This window comes from Hirundo rustica, chromosome 4 (assembly GCF_015227805.2).
Source record: "Hirundo rustica isolate bHirRus1 chromosome 4, bHirRus1.pri.v3, whole genome shotgun sequence".
NCBI lineage: Eukaryota > Metazoa > Chordata > Aves > Passeriformes > Hirundinidae > Hirundo > Hirundo rustica.
In genome coordinates, this window is record NC_053453.1 from 53,414,393 (window position 1) to 53,432,497 (window position 18,105).

Below are 18,105 nucleotides of genomic sequence, written 5' to 3' on the forward strand. Positions count from 1 at the left end.
ATCTCCTTGCCTCACTGCTGGAGGTTTCTGTGGGAGGGCAGGTCCTAGAGGGCCTGGAGCAGACCAGCATGGGAGAGGCTCAAAGGCAGTTTTGAGGAAGCAAAAAGGGTTCACATTGCTGGTCTTTGCATCACACCGTCTGCCGGCAGGGCTGGATATAAAGCAAAGGGTGTGCTGCAGATCCTGATGCTACATCAGAGGCAGCAGCCCAGGCTCGCCTGGGAGCAGTGACTCTGCTTAGCTGGGTTTGCCCAGGGGTTATGGAACTCTGGGCTGCCACAGTCTCAGGGAGAGCTTCCCACCTCCGCCCGGCTGAGGCATGACCTTACACCCCAAAGCAATCTCACCTCGCCTGGCAGGATCAGGGTACAAAGAGCAAATGTGGTCCCTCAATGAGCCTCTCAGAGCTTGGAGATGGTGGCCATGGAGAGAAACCTCGTAGTAAATGTTTGGTGCTCTGCTTTTCTTGTCTCTTCTTGCAGCACCAGCACACTTTTTCTCTCTCTGTTGCCCTACCTCCTCCCAGCCTGCCTTTCTATTCCTAGGTTAGAAGATGGGGAGACCTGACCCAGAAGAAGGGCAACTCCCAGCTCCTGTGAAGCCCCCAGATGGTGGCTGGGGCTGGATCGTGCTTTTTGGCTGCTTTGTGATCACTGGCTTCTCCTATGCCTTCCCAAAAGCCGTCAGTGTCTACTTCAAGGAGCTCATGAAAGATTTCCATGTGGGCTACAGTGACACAGCCTGGATCTCTTCCATCATGTTGGCCATGCTCTATGGGACAGGTGATGCTTGTACACATTTCCCCCTCCTCAACTCACCCCTTTCCCACCCTGCCATGGGCCCAGATCATGTCCCCTTGGTCTCTTCTCATGCTCACTGGCCTGGCCATGAACCATGATGCAGAATACAATTGTCCTATCACTTCTTTTTGGGAAGTGAGCTGCATCTCGTATCCCTTTTTAACCCTCTGCCCCAGGAGACCTACATCTCAGCCAATTGGTATCGGTTTGCTCCCACTGCTGAAGAGCTGTTCCTATCACACCAAGCACCAGGGAATAGGAGTCCAAAGGCAGGGCAGAGCAGAAGTCTCCACACCCCCAGCCTCTCTCCGTTGGCCAGACCCAACAAATGTGTATCTAAGCAGCCAAGTAGTGAGTTCCATCATTACAGCTTCATCTTCCCTAAGTGCCCTGCTTAGGCTACCTGTCTCTTCCCAGTTGTCCTGTCTCCTTCAGGTCACCTACTCTGTCTCCTCCACTTCCTCCTAGGACCAGTATGCAGCATCATGGTGAACCAGTTTGGCTGCCGGCCTGTGATGCTCATCGGCGGGCTGCTAGCTTCTGCTGGGATGATCCTGGCGTCTTTTACCACCAATATCATTGAGCTTTATCTGACAGCTGGTGTACTGACAGGTGAGAGCCCCAGGATTTGGGGGGCAACACAGGCTTACCTGGGGAAGAGCCAAGACCATGTTATATTTCCCTTTAGCACTGCTGTGTCTAGTATCAGGTCTCCCTCACCTACTTGCACATGCTGTGGGAAGCATCTAGTCCTGAATGTTGCACACGTGAGGGATGCATCTGCGGGATCTAAACAACCAGGGCCTGTGGTTGAGAGACAGAAGAAACCTAAGTGGTGCTCAGTGATCATGGCAACTGTGGTAGGTGGCATCAGTACACAGTGGCAGGGGAAAGAGGCAGAATTCCTGTGTAAGGCTCAGGTTCTGCCTAAGAGTGAGCACAATTACCTGAGTCACACTCACCTCAGGTGGACAGGCTGGTTCAGTCCACCCTCTGCAGGGGGAATCCACCAACATGAAGGCACAGAGGCTTGTGCGGAATACATTCATAATGGGACTTCAGGACTGGGATAGTCTGAGGGGAGTTTTCAGCTTGTTGCAAAACACATCTCATGTTCTTGCACTCCGTGTCTCCCTCCTGGCTCTCATTTCCATGTAGGTCTGGGTATGGCATTGAACTTCCAGCCCTCACTGATCATGCTGGGCACCTACTTTGACAAGCGTCGGCCTCTCGCCAATGGACTGGCTGCTGCTGGGAGCCCTGTCTTCCTTTCCTCCCTCTCTCCGCTGGGCCAAGTTCTTCTGGAGAAGTTTGGATGGCGAGGAGGGTTCCTTATCATGGGGGGCCTTCTGCTTAACTGCTGTACTTGTGGGGCAGTCATGAGACCACTGGATATGGGCATGAAGAAGAAGATGGGGAAAGCTCAGGACAAATATGAAGCCAAGGAGATGCTGCCCATTGGAGGGAAGTCAGAGGAAGGAATCAGCACCACTGATGGAACCAAGAAAGGCAAGAAAGCCAAGAAGAAGCCCAAGAAAGGAAAGAAGCTTCTGGATTTTAGTATCTTCTCCAACCGAGGGTTTATCATTTACACCATTTCAAAGTTCATCCTAGTCTTGGGTCTCTTTGTGCCCCCTATATTGCTGGTCAACTATGCCAAGGATACAGGTGTACCAGACACAGAGGCTGCGTTCTTGCTCTCCATCATTGGTTTCATAGACATCTTTGCCCGGCCAGCCTGTGGCATGGTGGCAGGGCTGAAGTGGGTCCGTCCGCATGTGGCATATCTGTTCAGCTTCTCCATGCTCTTCAATGGCTTGACAGACATCTGCAGTGCCAGGGCGAGCAACTACACGGGTCTGGTCATCTTCTGCGTCTTCTTTGGCATCTCCTATGGCATGGTGGGGGCACTGCAGTTCGAGGTGCTGATGGCCATTGTTGGCTCCCAGAAGTTCTCCAGCGCCATCGGGCTGGTCCTACTTATCGAGGCTTTCGCTGTGCTCATCGGCCCACCCTCTGCAGGTAGGTGTCTTGCTACAGGTGATTCATTTGGCTGCCACTGTTCCAGAGTGTTGCATGTATCACGCATGGACACAGCACTTGAAGCAAGACCCTATTTCTCAACTCTAAATTTGCTCTAGAAGCTGAGAGCTGATCTCTGCCTTCACTATGAATGTTGCATAGAATCATGTTAAGGATAGGGTAAGGCACATGTTACAGGCAAACCTTTGAGAGTCTTCATTAGGACAAAGAAGTGTCTCTCAATTTCTCCTTGGTGTCCATGGTCTTTTGATTGGCACTGTGAATAGTGATGGCAATTTGTTCTGATTCCAGTTCCAATGCACAGGTGTTTTGCTGTCAGTCAAGTCAAAACAGTTTGTACAGTCCCCTGAGGCATTTGCTGGTAATTTTTCTAAGAGGATTAAGACACTCACAGCTTTTCAGCCAGTCTAGTCTAGGTCACAGTCCCTGGTAAGGTCCATGTCCCGCAAACAGCCCAAAAAAACAGGCTGTTGAATGGAGGTTGGTGTAGATTAATGTTGTCGGATCACGTGTGAGAAAGCCAAATCATGCCCAAAGCTTATTTCCAAACAAAGCGCAAGTTTCCTGATTTGCAAGGAAGAGTCAGGGACAAGAGTATGGAAAATCCCCAGGCAGGAACCACTCTCGTTTCTTGCACTCCCTTCCTTCCACTGTAACACATGGGCTAAAGCCCATCATTGAAGACCTTGGTGTGAATAGTCTTTTCCTCCGCACAAACCACCAGTTATGAGTAAAACCTGCCCCCAGCAACTCAAACCAGTTCTCAAGTAAAATTTGGGAGCCAAGAGAATACCCTCTTAAATTCTAACAAAAATTCACATCTCACTTTATAATCTGTGTGGCAGTTGGCAGTCCCAGGCCAGGCAGGGTCAAGAAATGCTTGGGGGCAGCTGCAGAGAGAGGGGGGTTTGACAGCACCTTGCCCCAAGGAGCATGGCACACCAGAGGGGCACTAACAAGGGATATCCCTATCCTTCCTGCCTCAGTTCAGCTGAGCCCTGGTGCTGTGTGCATGTACAATGGCACAGACAGTGCAGGGCCACCGAAGAACCATGTTGGGGGCAGCCAAGTCATGCTGGGGGCTGTAGGACCCCCCGGTGCAGGAAGCTCGAGTCCTCTGACAATCCTGATGGCTTGGACTCGGGGAGAACAGTGCATGGCTGGGAGAAGGGGGTTGAACAAAGTGGCTTTGTTTGGTGTAATCCTCCTGAGCTGCTTCCTGCTCCTGTGGGGCCGAGGGGGTTTGGCACAGGATAAGCTGCACACACACACACACACACACACACGCACACACACACACGCACGCTGGGGCACGCAGGCTCCTTGCTCGCCATCCGGCTCGGCTGAACAGGGGCACATTCACCTGTGGAGGAATTCGCCACGTGCCTCCCATGACTGCTCCAGGAGGCACCTTGATGTGTCGTGGGGCTGGTTTCAGGGCATGCACTGTAGCACAGCAGGGACTGGGGGTCACATGTGCATTTGGGAGCATGCGAGACTGGGATGAAGAATGCAGTTCCATGGCTGCATCTCGACAACAGCAAGGCAGTGTTTATGCTCCCCAGCAGCAAGGACCGGGAGCTCTTCCTTCATTGCCAGCCCCAGTGTATTCAGAAAATATATTGAGAGTACCTCTGGCACAGAAATCATCAGATGTGGGCCAATTAAAGGGATTTCTCGGTCAAAGAGAAATTTGTTCTTCTCTTCAGAATGTTTTCCTGACATAGTAGCTTAAGAAATAGCAATGCCTCTCAAACTTTCTTTTCTGAGATTGGCCAACACAAATCATGAGAGGCTTTTCCCACCTCGGCAAGTAGAAGGTGGCCCACCATGGAGTGGGACCCTAACATGAGGGTGTCACAACTATTTAAGGTTGTCCAAACAAGGGATAACACCAACCATGCACTCTTACTGTACTTTCCCTTGAAGTACCATGTGGCTCTTTCCCACAGTGATTTTTAGATATTCAGGCTTCTTGTGCTTGCCTTGACAAATGGGTCCTCAGCCAAATGCAGATGTTGCCCACCTGCACTGGGATGGCCATGCAGGAAGGAGTAGGCCGAATTTAACCATCCCGTGTCTTCTCCAACCATCTCATTTCTTCTCCATCAGGCCGCCTGGTCGATGCTCTCAAGAACTACGAGGTGATCTTCTACCTGGCGGGCTCAGAGGTCGTGCTCTCCGCTCTCTTCCTGGGTGTCGCCAGCTACTGCTGCCTGAACCGAGGGAAGAAGGAGCCTCTCCCAGAGAACAACCCCTCTGCAGCAGGTGGGAGTGACACCGAGGAAGCAGAGTCCGACGTGCAGGAAGCCGAGGAGCACAGCAGTGACAACCACCAGCCGGCCCACAGCACCGACAACGCCGTGGTTGTGGCCAACGAGGAGGCCAACCATGTGGCAGAGGAGCAGAGAGGGGAGGGAGGCGGCTGTCCCGCAGGGGATGGGGAGGTGTCGGCACGAGATGGCTGCAATGCTGACCAGATGGTGGAGAGGGACAGTTTTTAGCCAGGGCAGAGAACAGGGATGTGTAAAACTGGCCTTGTTTGCAAGCACCTCAGCATGGGAAAGTAGGTGGGATGCGGGGAGCAGAAAGCTGGGACAAAGGCAGATGTAAGAAATAAGAGGGAGAGGTATAAGAATAGCTGGTCCTTATGTACATACGTCCACAACCTACACAGTGATACATCTACTTGCATCCTGCACCCATGCTGGTAACAACACAGGCTCAGAGCAGCCCAAACACCAAAAAGAAAAAAAATAATAATCTTAATTCCTCATTTTCAAACCAGCCCTGGAGAAAGTCTTCTGAAGAGGCTGCCAAGGACTCTCCTTTTCCTTCTGCATTGTCACAATACAGAATACAAACAATTAGAGACTCTTTGTAATCAGATCTGGTATGCTCTGTTCTGGTGTCAGTGTCTCCTTCACCCCACTTCCACAGTCTGGATAGTGTCAGTCTCACTGGCAGCATGTTTAGGAGGTGGTGTAACTCATAGCTACCACCTGGCCACCTTCAGGGGCCACCTTCATGGGGGTAGACACCGGGCTCTCTGCAACACCTCCCGCGGGAGCCACCAGCTCCAACCACCTCTGCCTGGCACATCTTCTGTGGACAGTAAAGCTGGAGCAATGACACCTGATGCTGCTTCCCCAAGCAGGGAAGTGCTGTGTTAGAGGCTGCTGCTGAGGTACAAGAAGAAGACACCTAAGAAAGGCTAATGCCATTAGGTGTGCAGGCACAGTACAGAGCCTTGCTGACAGGAATAGCACCAAGCCAGCTTTATCTAGGCTCAAGTGAGTCCTGTTGACGTGTGAAGGGAACAACTTGGCCCCTGTGGGGGTGGGGGTTTCAAGACAGGTAAATAACCATGTCCCAAGAGATTATCCACTGAGCAGGAATGGCACCAGACATGCCTGTGTTTTCCTCTTAAATAGAGAAAACCCCCTTACATAAAGGAATCAAAGGTAAGGCAGAAGGACAAGCCCCAGTCCCTGAGTGCTGCTAACAAGGGTGTTGGAGCACGTTGTAAGGCAGGCATGACCCCCTCACCCCCTGCTGCAGTGGTGGATTTCTAGATTCAGAGAGGACAACCTTCCCTGGCATGCTTAAACCACCTCTAATCTGCTTTAGGACTGTATCTTTTATAAACAGCCCTGGCCAAAGCTCTTTCTTCCGGTTTCCTGAACTGCTTCACCTCAGAGACCCTAGGGGAACCTGTGACTATAGCAAGGGATCAAAAACTAAGCAGAGGGCTACAAGGAAGGCAGCTCGTGGGGCCACCAGAAGTTTTGTTTCACTGCAGACCAGACTGACTACAACCTAATGGGTAGTTGGTGGAGTCTTCAGGATCCATAAAGCCATTCAAACACAGCAGGGGAGTGGGGACATGAAGGAAAGGGTTTCATTCTAGGTGCTCCCAAACAAAAACAGCAGTAAATGATGAGCAAAATAGAGCTGTTAAGAATATCAGTTTAAAAAGAGAGAGAAGAACTGGGAATTGGAGGGGAGAAGGTAAACCCCATGAGGCTGTACTCTTGTCCCACCATAGCTAACACCGCTGTTCGAGCCAGTCATAGCAGTGACTGGGTTTTCTCCTATTCAAACTCAGAAACACCCCAAATGAGACAAAACCCCGTAACAAACCCCAAATGCAAAGCTCTGGGAGAATGAGAGCAGCAGCAAGAGTGCTGGGGCCCTGCATGCATTCATCCAGTGCTCTCAAAGCTTGTTTTCTCTCCCCACAAGGTAAGATTGCTGTTTCTGCTCAACCAAGTTGCTCTGCAGCTCTTTACCCAGTAACCCCAGGCTGGGTTTCCCTTATTCACAAATATGCCCTCCAAGAAGGAGCTCACAACTTCCCAGAGGTCCAAGGTCCACAGCATGAAAACAACTGCCCTTGTCAGCCAGGCTGGGCACTAGAACAAGGTCCCCTCTGTTTCCTTGTCACAAGTCAACATTTCCCACTAAGCCTCCCGCTCTTAAATTTTATTTCACAAAAGCAAATAAAAGCCCTTAGGGTATGAGAGCTCACTACAGACAGTGCTGCAAGATTCCCAGACCTCCTCCTACAAAACCCAGCTATGCTGCTTTACACTTTGCCTCAGTGGCTTTCAGGCAGACTCCAACGAAACGTTTTCAGTTCCTCTCAACGGCTCTGTGTTTTGGCACAGCAAACAGCTCTGAAAGAGGATCAGGAACCTAATCATCAGCTGAAGCTTGTGATGCAACAGCTGAGCTGTGTGGAGAAGCTGGCCCTGAGGGGCACAGGGATGCCACCTTGGCAGGACTGAGGAATCTGGTGGCCTTTAAAAGGCTGGTCTTCCCCTGGGAAGATAAAATGCAGAGAAGCTGGTATGACTGGAGGACTGGCCTTGCTACAGCATTTGTAACTCTCTTCCTGTGGAAATCTGCGCTGCACTGACCATCACAGCTTGGTATTGAGATTAGGCACCACTATGAGAAGAAAAACATGGCCAGCACATGACACCCATCTTCCCAACATTACAATTTAAGACTAAAATCAATGGAAGACAAGCAAACCAATCTCTTATAGGAAAGGCATGAAGGACATGAAATGAAATGTCACGTATTTCTTTATTACACACAACAGTCACTACATCAGTCTGTTTAAATTCTCCAGAGCAGCTTGACCATGGATGGCTTTTTTCCAGGCACCCACAGAGATGAAGAAGCTCCAAAAACAATCAAAGAGAAACACGAATCCAAAAAAAAAAAAAAAAAATCCTGATCATAAATTAATGCCCTTAAATAACTTCTTGCATGACCATTAGAATGTAATGACAGAGAAGTCAAAACCCCTGCCCCAAGAAGCACACCATTCCTGGCAGTTGTGCTGCCCACTAACTGAGAAAGTGCCATCTGCATCTGGGATTGGCCCACAGGGATGGAGAGAGGGGAAGAGAAAAGGAAGGAGGAAAGAAGCAGTCTCACTTACCTCAGCTTTCCTTCTCCCCCTTCCCTTGAGCGAGGGAATGTGAGGATAGCTACTGCTGCTGACTGGCCCAGAGGCCAGTTATGCAGAGAGGAGAGCACGCTGGTCAGTCTTTACACTAAAAAAACCCCAAAGCTTCTGCCGAAAGAGCATCCCATCCTCTCTCCATAAGGCTTTGTGTCTCCTTTCTAGTTTAAAGATGGGATATTTCCATCACAGTACTAAGGAGGATCCTCAGAAGGAGCTTGAAGATGCACAGCAAGCAGTGACGCTTGCACTTCCCCATAGCACAAGGGGAGGACGGAAGGGAGCTCTTCTCACCATTTGTAATCACCTCCAAACCCTTAACCAGCTTCCATGTGCCAGAGGGGAGCAGTGCTGCCCATGTGCTCAGCAGAGTCCTGCCTGCAGAGAGGCACATGGCGGTGTGGGAGTGGCTTTTCGTCCCCACACCGCAGTACCCAGGTTAGGAGGCAGAAGTCTCCGGGGTCTCCAAAAGAATATCCAGGCAAACGAGCAAAGGAAAAGAGAGGAAAGCAGAGGCTGGTCCCAATCCAACCAGCTACCCCACCCAAAGCAGAGGAGGAATCTCAGGCTGGACACAGAGAAATCACAGAGGATGAATGGCCACGTGAAATACATATTTTCGTAAGTCGGCAAAGTCCTCCCTCTGGCCATGCTGACGCACTCAGGCATCATCAATGAGCTTTTCCCCATTTGCATCCTCCCTCCCGCTACCCTCTCTCTCACTTTCTCCTTCTTCTTCTGCCCCATCTGTGTACGTGTCCTTCTGCCCATAGCTGAGCGTAGTGCGGGCAAGGTCCACCTCGATGGGAAAGACATCTGCGTCCCGGAGCACAGCGTAGCAGTCGTCATAGTACTTGGACATTGTGGAGACAAAACGCTGGAGCTGGAACACGATGTCCTGCACTGTAGTGGAGACACGTTGGCGGGGAAAAGAGTGAAAATTCCCTTCCCAAACAGTGTGAATGCTGTGATCCAGCCTCCCTCAGCTGTGCTAGATACCATCTCCTATACATTAATCCCTTTTGGCTCCTCAGGGCTGATGTCTCAGGTACAGCCACAAAGGAGTTCTTCAGCAAAGAAGAACTGAGTCATCTTCCAGCTGAGACAGAGGAACACAAATGAAGAACACAAAGGCCAAAGCCATGTCTGCTGAACTCAGCAGCGGCACTCACCATGTTTCTGGTCCAGGAGCTCTATTTTCTCTAGCACGTCCTTCCTCATCTTGGCAAAGCGCGTGCGTGCTTCCTGACGGCAACGCAGGATGAGGCGGTACTCGTAGTTCCCAGTGCTGACCCGATAGAGAGGCTCACCCAGAGCCTGCCAAAAAACACAGTGCCATTCTAGAGACTCCCACAGCAGTGCTGGTACACAGTCTGCCTACCAGTGTGGACTGACAATGACCTTGGGTTATTACAGACCTCTCAGGCACACAGGAACTGCTGTCGGGAAGCAAGAACCGTGAGGAATACTGAGCCATGTCAAAAACTGGCAATCAGTGGGGCGCTTTGAAGGCCAAACACATCAACCATGGTAAAGAAAAGCATCACTGCTGAGCAAATACAAAAGGACAGGGACCTTTCAGCCCAGCATGGAGAAGTGGCATGGCTTCTTACCTGGACTAGTAAAACAGGCATTAAGAACAAACAAGTTTATATCAAGCACACAAAAATTCTGCCCTCCTCTGTAAGGTTTGTCCTGTATGGATTGCATAATGAATTACATTCCCCTGTATGTACACAGGGAGCCCTCTGGTATCTACAACCATCCAGACACACTGCTGGAAACCACCAGGGAGGGACCTATACCTAGTCCCGCAAAACAGTTTGGAAAGGGATTAGCTCTGTCAGCAACAAGCCATCCTTCCCTTGCACCTGTAAACACAACGTACAGAAAAATCCATATTACAGACTATGGCTCGCTAACACACACTGCATGTGCCAAAACCCAAAGGTGTCACTCTGCTGGGCAAGACTGGCATTCTTTCCTTCCCGTTTAGAAGGAAACATAAAATGAAAGATTGTGTTAGGAGTTTGATTCCTTCCTGGCACTTGGGAACCAGGCATTCCAGAAAATCAAATGCCTGCTCCGAGATTGATACCTAGGATGAAAAAAGATGTTACTTCTATGCAGGGAAACTGGAAGTTATGGGATACCTTTAACTTTTAAGGATTAAAGTTCTAAACCTCTAAACCATAAACCTCCTATTGTTAAGAGAGATCCTTTAATCAATTTCCTTCACTTATAAATGCAGTCTCACGTGCATTTTGCTGCAGAGAAGCCAAATCTCCATTTCTCTGAAACAAGTCCAGAATTAATGATAAGCTGTACACTACACACAAATGGAATCTGTGAAGATAACACCTTAATCCTCCTTACATAACCTAACAGTACTTAAACGTTGAGAAAGGCAACCACTGAGCAAACCAGCTGCAGGGCTTCCCAGGTAGCATTTAAGGATCCCCTATCTCGAATGCATTAAGAACAAATGTGTGTAATTCCTCAGGATGCATGCACTAGTTGGGGTGCTGACAGGCACAGGAATACTTTTGCTATTATATTGATACTCACAATGCAGCTGTACTCTTCATCATCCATCTCTTTGACTTTCAGGCAGTAAGACTTTGCAGAATTAAAGATTGGAAAAAAAAAAAAAAAAGGCAAAATAAGAAGGAACTATTAAACAATAGAAACAACTTCATCACCACCCATACCCACGAGGTTGTACCATTCCAAGCCTTCCTTCAGTGGGCAGACCCTGAAGAAAGCACAGTGAGAAAAATCCTGTGTTCATCTACTCTTTGGGTAAAGACGGTACAAAAAAAGTATGAGACCGGAATAAATAAGGAGGGAAGGAAAAAGATTAATTGCAGGAAGGATTGATGTAGGAGGAGATTCTGCCATATTCCATTGCCTTAGGGCTGCAGCTCCAAGTACTTCTCTCAATGGGTAAAAGGAAATAGATTCCTACATTTGCAGAACAGGTGCACTGAGCAACCTTACCCTTTTTGGGTAGAAGACAAGGGCTGAGTGGAGTGAAGGAGGAAAAAAAGGCAAAGTCTAAATTAAAGCAAATATGACTTCACAGTTGTTTACTTTGGCTAAAGAAAGAGTGTTCAAAATTACCTGAAAAATATGGACTGGGGAGTTCTTTAGAGGAGTTCAGGAGCCTAAGTTGCAGAGGAACTCTTTAGAAATAAATCAGGAAATAATTTTGATCATGTAGAAAATACGTCATGCGGGTACTGTAAGATCTTTCTTACCAGTGAGAAGTGTTAGGTTAAAAGCAGGTGTCTGAATCTGAGTAATGTGGCAGTAAACAAAGAACTGGAAAAAACAGGGCATTCTCTCATGGATTATGGAAGGATGGGTATGCGATTGTATAGGCTAGATGTGACCTTCAGAATAGTTCTACAAAACTTAATTTCAATCAGTACTTAGAAAAAAAAAACAAACAAGCATCTCACCAAATATTCAAACTTGACATCCAGATACTTTTTGATAGTCAGCCTTGTGTCAGGAATGGCTTTATTCAGATAGGTATTCAAATCAGTGAGCATCTGCAAGGGAAACACCCTGCTGTTGAATTAAGCCTGACTGCAATTCAAGGGCAAACTTCTACCCAGCACAGATCATGAGGCTGCCTCAAGTCAACTCTTCTTTGAACCACTGCACATTTGAAAGAAAATGTTTGATCATGGCTCAGAATGGTTAGAGCCTCCATTACTATCACTGGCAAGTGGTTCCAGTGCTAGAAATGCTTCCCTCACTTCTAGCCTGGACTAGTCTGCTTTTGACTCATTTTATTTTCAGCTGGTCCTGGAAACAGCTCTCCCTGATTCAAAGTTTCACAACCCAGCATCATCCATCCAACACAGCACTGAAAGTGGTGCCCCGATCAACACTTAAATTCTCTCCTTGCTAAACTAAGTGCACAGATCCCCTGGAGACTCTCACTCAAATATATTGATTGAAATTCTTAACATTGTTCCTGGGTTGCTTATCTGAACTCTTTTAGTGACACAATGCAGTTATGGGTATCAGTATCAAGTACTACACTGCTCAGACTACTCCCTCATCCGCAAAAGAAAAGGAGAGGAATATACCCATGTGCAGAAGTCACAGGGACAAGGTTGATATATTCATTATGTTACCTCTCAGGCTCTTTTCATTATGAAAAGAATTTCCTGAAGGAAAGCAGACAAGGATCCTTCTTCCCACAATGAATGAACTTTTAAGACCACACCTTTAAAGACAGGCCTCTGCCTTTCTAGATTCCCCTCTTCTCCAAACCCTTTGGTTAAATTCTTTACTGGCTTTATTGTTTTCAGAAGGTGAATCCCAAACTTCTCAATGCTGCGATGGGCATCAGCAAATTTCACGAAGGCTTCACTGGCAGCCGGTTGCGGTTCCCGTACACCAATGACAGAGAAAACATCTCCAAATGCTGCATGAGCAGAATAAATATAGACAGATGAATGAAGAGGTGAACCCTGAGAAAAATCTTATCTCCAGTATTAGAACTCCCTCCCATAACCTTACAATTAGCTGGGGGGTGATGCTACATATTCCCTTAAGACCAGAGCTCAGCAGGGCATTTCTCCAATGTCCCATGTGAAGGACAGGGCCTGTGTTAGTACCATGACCAGCAATGCAGGAGAGCAGCCCTTCCCAGATCATTTCTGCAACCCTTACTTTGCTTTGAGTGAGGGAATCACACACATAAGTACTGAAAAAACCTCCTGAAACTGAAGGTCAAAGATCTGTGCTCCCTTTGCTCAAGATTCTTTACCTCTGTGTGTCTGAGATAGCTCAAAGAAAGCCCTGAGAAGACTCTTGGTGTGCTCTGTCAAGCCTGTCATGGAAGCCAAAAAAACATGTAAGTCACTTCACTGCAACACAATGAATGCATCATCCTCTCCCATCCGATGTCTGATGGAATACCAAGTTTACCTTTGTATAACTCTGCAGTCCTCTCCAGCTCCTCTAATCTCTTCACTAGTCCATCTAAATAGAAGCAAGAATCAGAATACAGAATAACAACAGTCACATTCAGGACACGGTTAAGACGTGATTGTGAGGAATAATACCAGTTTCATATATTTGGTTCAAAATTCCCTCATCCCTTAATGCCTGTCCTGTGATACTGAAAAAAAATACTGAAAAATACTGATACTGAAAAGCTGAGAAGCTTTTAAAATTGTTGCAGACTTATTTTATAGTGTGGGGTCATGACCTATAGGCCTAAGTTGGTCCCTGCTTTAAATTAATCTGACCTGAGATAACATTTAAGTGGCCACAAGGACAGGCGATATCACTCAGGGAGGGCAGAGACAATCACAAAAGCAAGGTAGAGCAGAAGAAAAGAATGCAGACCATGCAAGCAACAATAAAAAGTAGGCAAACACAGGAGAGTAAGTGTTCCATTAGGAACAAAGGAACAATACTTACCATTGCAAAGTATGGCTCGGCTTAACCCCAGGGCATCCGCTGTCCCTGAGCTCATGTTCTCTACCAGTCGGTGCTTTACCTTCTTCAATACTAAAGGCCAAAACAAAGTTACAAATCACCATCAGGGTCACTTCCATGGGCATGAAAAGCTCACCAGCACGTTTCATTGGTTTTCCAGGCACAGGATAAAGCGCATTTAACTCAGTATTGAGGCAGCAAGAAGAAAGAATACCGTAGAAACAGGGCACTCTGGTCCAGCCATGCATGACACATATTCTAACTTGCCTATCTGCTCTGCTCTCACATCCTAAACACTTCAATCAACTGAGCTCCAGCCATTCTTTTGATAGACTGTCCCAACCAATCACTTTGCTATAAGCAAAGCACGTATCTTTGTATTTGGAACTAAACTTTTCTTATGTTATCTGCTGTATTACTTCAGCTGAAGTCGGGCAATGAGGCTGAAAGACAATCAGGACTTAATGCTCAGTGTTGTCTCTTTCCTTACTTTTACGTTTTGAATCTTAGTTAAAACCTTTTGCCTCCTCTTGATGGAATTTCTGTCTTTGGTGGTCACACACTGCAATTTATTAGAGATATCTATGCCCTCCTTGGAACCAGATGATTCAGTCACCTTTATTTACAGGCAGACTTGCCTGCAGATCCCAAGAACTCAGCTGAAGCCACAGTGTTCTGGAAAATACTATATTCTCGTCACACTTCTGTTTTCCCAGAAATCTGTCTCACTATTCATGATTTTCCAGATCTCCTGTCAATTTATTAGCACCATAATTGCCAGGAAAAGAAATGAGAGCCAAGAGAATGAATACACTTTGCTGAAAGTGAGAAAGACCATATAAAGGAGACAGCTGTGTAGCCTTCGTTCAAAATCATTGCTTTGTTTTAGCAGTAAGGGCTCTCCTGCCTCCCATAAAATTTACTTTTGTACAAAACTCAGGGTAGATAGCTATTTCATTACTGCTCTCTGAGCTTAGAAATCACCACCAATGCCTTTCGATTGACACATTTCTCTGCACATCTAAAAACAGGACAGCATAACTTACATGTATTAAATTAATTAAATTATTATGTAGTTGAAATTCAAGATCCATGCTAAAAGCAACACCAAAAAACAAGCCTCCCACAACAACAGTTAAGTCTTGATTTAACTTTCAAGCCTATTTCAAAAAGTCAGGGAAGGATTTTTTTTTTTTTTTTAAACCTAACTCTCTTTGACAGTATCCATTTGAAAACAACTGAGTTAAGAGCAAGAAAGAAAACGGAATTTTACTCTGGTTTGAGCTGGGACCAATCTTTCACCCTTCCACATCATTTTAACACTCTAGGGAAAGAAACCAGTCTTACCAATATCCAAAGACTTGCCCTGCTTTGGGTCAGCCTGAAGCTTGTTGTAGTGTATTGTAACTTCTCCCTGCAGAAAGAGAAAACCCCAAACTGCTGTGCTGGAAGCAGGTAGCAGTGACTCCCTTCACCCAAGGACAATAAGCTGTCAACTACAACCCAGAAGCCCTGGTGGCCTCCTCCTACCTCTCACCTTTACCATCTGTATCATCTTGGCCACCTCCACTTTGGTCTTCCCTTTGACAGATTTCCCATTGACTCCTGTGATTTCATCCCCGGCTGCTACGGTGCCATCTAAGGCTGCTGGAGTATTGTCAAACACCTAAGACAGAGCACAGGGAATCTGTAATCAGGTCAGTGCAGAGCGAAAGAGCACAAACCAAACAGCTGCATTCCTCCTACTTAATTCACTTTTACTTTGTCCGTGGTGAAGCTGCATTTTTCCCCTTTTCCAAACCAACGGGTGGGCTGATCATCTTGTTCCCTTGGGAATTTCTTGCCCCTAGGATGTGCCTCCTTGAGCACGGGATTTCCTGATGTTGGGCATGTCACACTGTTCCCCTGTGAATTCTAACATGCTCTCCAAGGAGAAGGGTAATTCCAGAAGTCTTAATTTAATTCTTTCACACCTGCTAGGGAATAGAGTAAGGAAATCTTTTCATTGAAAAGTGAGGTATCACCTCCTGCTTTGAGAAAAACAAACAGCATAGAGCTCTCTGTCCACACTTCCCATCTCTCAGGCCAACACTGTTTTAAAAAGATGGCTTATTTCTCCTCCCCAGGTGCCCACCTGGACAATGTAGAGACAGGGGCAGTACTGTGCTCCTCCTCCAATGCTGATCCCAATCAGGTTCTGAGAGTCTTTTTTCAAAGTCACTGTCCCAGGTAGAGTGGGGATGCCCCTACAAAGAGAAAGGAATAACTGAATATAGGCAGAGCTGCCTGCATATGAAACAACTCTGGTATCTGAGCCAGTACAAATGGAAAACATCAAGGGCACTGCATATCTAAATTAATTCCTTCACCTCCGCCACAGAGTCCATCAGCATGGGCCTGCAGGGAGACCCTCTGTGCTTTTTCTTGTGATTGCATGCTAGGATTAGAGGTGGAAGAGACACCCTCATCCATTGCTAGGCACTGAAGTAACATTATCACACTTTAGTGTTTCACCTGCACTTAGTGTTGGAGTGAGAGGACAACCTGCACAGCATAAATGTGATGCAAATCAAGTGCTCTATGTTAAATGAAGGGCAGTTACTGCAGAGCAACACAAACATTCTCTTTTGCTCACCAGCACAGCAATGCCTTATCCCCAGTCTCCGGAGGGAGCAAAAAATCAACACTGAACAGGAAGTCTGATGTTCAGCACACAGTGTCAGGCACAGGTAAATTTATCAACTCTCATTAGGTCATGGCTGCAAAGCCTACTTCTATTTTAAGAAACACCGGGAAAAGGCAAGTGGAATACTCACAGCTTATCTTCCTCAATATCGTAGTCCAAATCTGCAAACATTGTTTTGGTTCAGTGGAGTCCGTTTGTCTGAACCTGCTTATTCCGAACTCCCTGGGAAGAAAGAACTGAATAAATCAAATAAAGGAATGATCGCAATAGAAGTACAGAGAGAACCAACCCGTCACCCTTATCAATCTCCCTTTTCTTTTTTGGAATGCCACATTGTGGTCTCTGCTCTTGTATCAAAAGATTAAAAATGAGTCAAGTGTCCCTGGTTCTCTGCTCTGCATGCGACAGGACAAAGTCCTCGAGCTAGAATGCTGCACGTTCCAAACCCAAGACTGACACACGTGCAGCATTCCCAAAGAACTGAACGAAACGCGGTCCCTTCCCACAGCTGCTTCTTCCCACGCTCGCCCTGCACCACGGCTGCTAAAGATACTCCGTTTTATCCCGGACATGCATTTCACATCTCCACGCTCTTGACTTCACAGCAAGTCACTTCACATTTTGACGTTCACCACCTGTCTCGGCAGGCCGCGTTCGGGCTTTCCACCGAAAGCCTCATTATTTCTCCACGCACAAACCCCTTTCCATTTAATTTCGGGCAGAAAATTGCTGGCACGTTTGGGTTTCGCCCAACCTTCGGCAGTACCCCAGCTACGGCGACGCCGCGAAGGCGGTCGGCTCCACCAGAGCCGACCCTGAGGGAGCCGGGCACGCCGCAGTCCCCGAGGCGGGGCCGGGCAGGGGCTGCGGGCAGGGGGACGAGCGCAGCCCCCGCCCCAACCCGCCCGGCGGGGCCGTCCCGGGGGCAGCCGCGGGGGGGCGTCCCTGAGGGGCCCCAGGCTCACCGGAAGCGGCCGCGCGGCGCCGTCAGCCCCCGTCGGACACGTCACCGCCGGCGCCGCCCGGAAGCGCCCGCCCGAGCTCCGCCCCCCGCGCGCCCGCCCGCCGCGTTGCCATGGGGACCGAGGGGGCGGGGCCGCGCTCGGCTGGAGGGAGGGCGGCTCGGGGGGGACCGGTCACTCACCGCGGCCCCCGGAAAGGAGGCTATAGCGGGTGGGGAGTGGTCTCTTCTCCCAGGCAAGCGGGGACGGGACGAGAGGACCTAGTCACGAAGCTGCACCGGGGGAGATTTAGGTTGGACATTAGGAGGAATTTCTTCACGGAAAGGGTGATTGGGCATTGGAACGGGCTGCCCAGGGAGGTGGTGGAGTCACCATCCCTGGGGGTGTTTATGGGAAGACTGGGCGTGGCGCTCGGTGCCGTGATCTGGTTGACATGGTGCTGTTCGGTCGCAGGTTGGACTCCATGGTCTCAGAGGGCTTCTCCAACCTAATTGATTCGGTAATTCTGTGAAATTGGTTGGCATAAGCACTGGTTGGCAGGCCAGCAGTGACCCGAGGAAGCATCAGATGCCAGCAGATGTGGAAGCCAGTCACCGCAGCCGTGTGCAAACGCACTGTAGTGCCACGTGTGCGGCAGGATCGCCAGGCTTCCACGCGTCCTCCTCTGCG

General features: G+C 48.4%; 2 protein-coding genes across 6 annotated transcripts; one reads left to right on the plus strand and one right to left on the minus strand.

The window, feature by feature from the left end:
* The first annotated feature begins 482 nt into the window (after window positions 1–482).
* Window positions 483–5,726, plus strand: SLC16A8 (solute carrier family 16 member 8). The gene is made up of 4 exons (XM_040062369.2): window positions 483–782; window positions 1,269–1,412; window positions 1,959–2,822; window positions 4,956–5,726. Exons 1-4 carry the CDS (start codon window positions 554–556, stop codon window positions 5,345–5,347), a joined length of 1,629 nt encoding a protein of 542 aa, XP_039918303.1. The 5' UTR covers window positions 483–553; the 3' UTR covers window positions 5,348–5,726.
* Window positions 5,727–7,918: 2,192 nt separating this feature from the next.
* Window positions 7,919–17,506, minus strand: PICK1 (protein interacting with PRKCA 1). 5 transcript variants are annotated; one of them, XM_040061177.2, is made up of 13 exons: window positions 17,440–17,506; window positions 16,605–16,710; window positions 15,923–16,034; window positions 15,326–15,454; window positions 15,136–15,202; window positions 13,771–13,860; window positions 13,273–13,326; window positions 13,112–13,174; window positions 12,633–12,766; window positions 11,787–11,879; window positions 10,891–10,941; window positions 9,495–9,639; window positions 7,919–9,225 (listed from the first exon to the last, which is right to left on the minus strand). In XM_040061177.2, exons 2-13 carry the CDS (start codon window positions 16,643–16,645, stop codon window positions 8,984–8,986), a joined length of 1,221 nt encoding a protein of 406 aa, XP_039917111.1. In that variant the 5' UTR covers window positions 16,646–16,710; window positions 17,440–17,506; the 3' UTR covers window positions 7,919–8,983. The 5 variants fall into 5 exon arrangements, with proteins under 5 accessions (XP_039917111.1, XP_039917112.1, XP_039917115.1 ...); XM_040061178.2 differs by having other exon boundaries at window positions 7,926–9,225; window positions 16,605–16,696; window positions 17,440–17,503; XM_040061181.2 differs by lacking the exon at window positions 17,440–17,506 and adding an exon at window positions 17,229–17,304 and having other exon boundaries at window positions 7,926–9,225; window positions 16,605–16,696.
* Between the last annotated feature and the right edge of the window lie 599 nt (window positions 17,507–18,105).

Bases quoted from the DNA above. Each gene is read 5' to 3' on its own strand.
- SLC16A8 (XM_040062369.2), top strand. From the start codon at position 554: ATGGGGAGACCTGACCCAGAAGAAGGGCAACTCCCAGCTCCTGTGAAG. The intron at 1,413-1,958 runs GTGAGAGCCCCA...ATTTCCATGTAG, and splicing joins GACAGCTGGTGTACTGACAG to GTCTGGGTATGGCATTGAAC. The intron at 2,823-4,955 runs GTAGGTGTCTTG...CTTCTCCATCAG, and splicing joins CATCGGCCCACCCTCTGCAG to GCCGCCTGGTCGATGCTCTC.
- PICK1 (XM_040061177.2), bottom strand. From the start codon at position 16,645: ATGTTTGCAGATTTGGACTACGATATTGAGGAAGATAAGCT. The intron at 13,175-13,272 runs GTAAACTTGGTA...CTTCCATGACAG, and splicing joins GACTGCAGAGTTATACAAAG to GCTTGACAGAGCACACCAAG. The intron at 9,226-9,494 runs GTGAGTGCCGCT...TCTCCACTACAG, and splicing joins GCTCCTGGACCAGAAACATG to TGCAGGACATCGTGTTCCAG.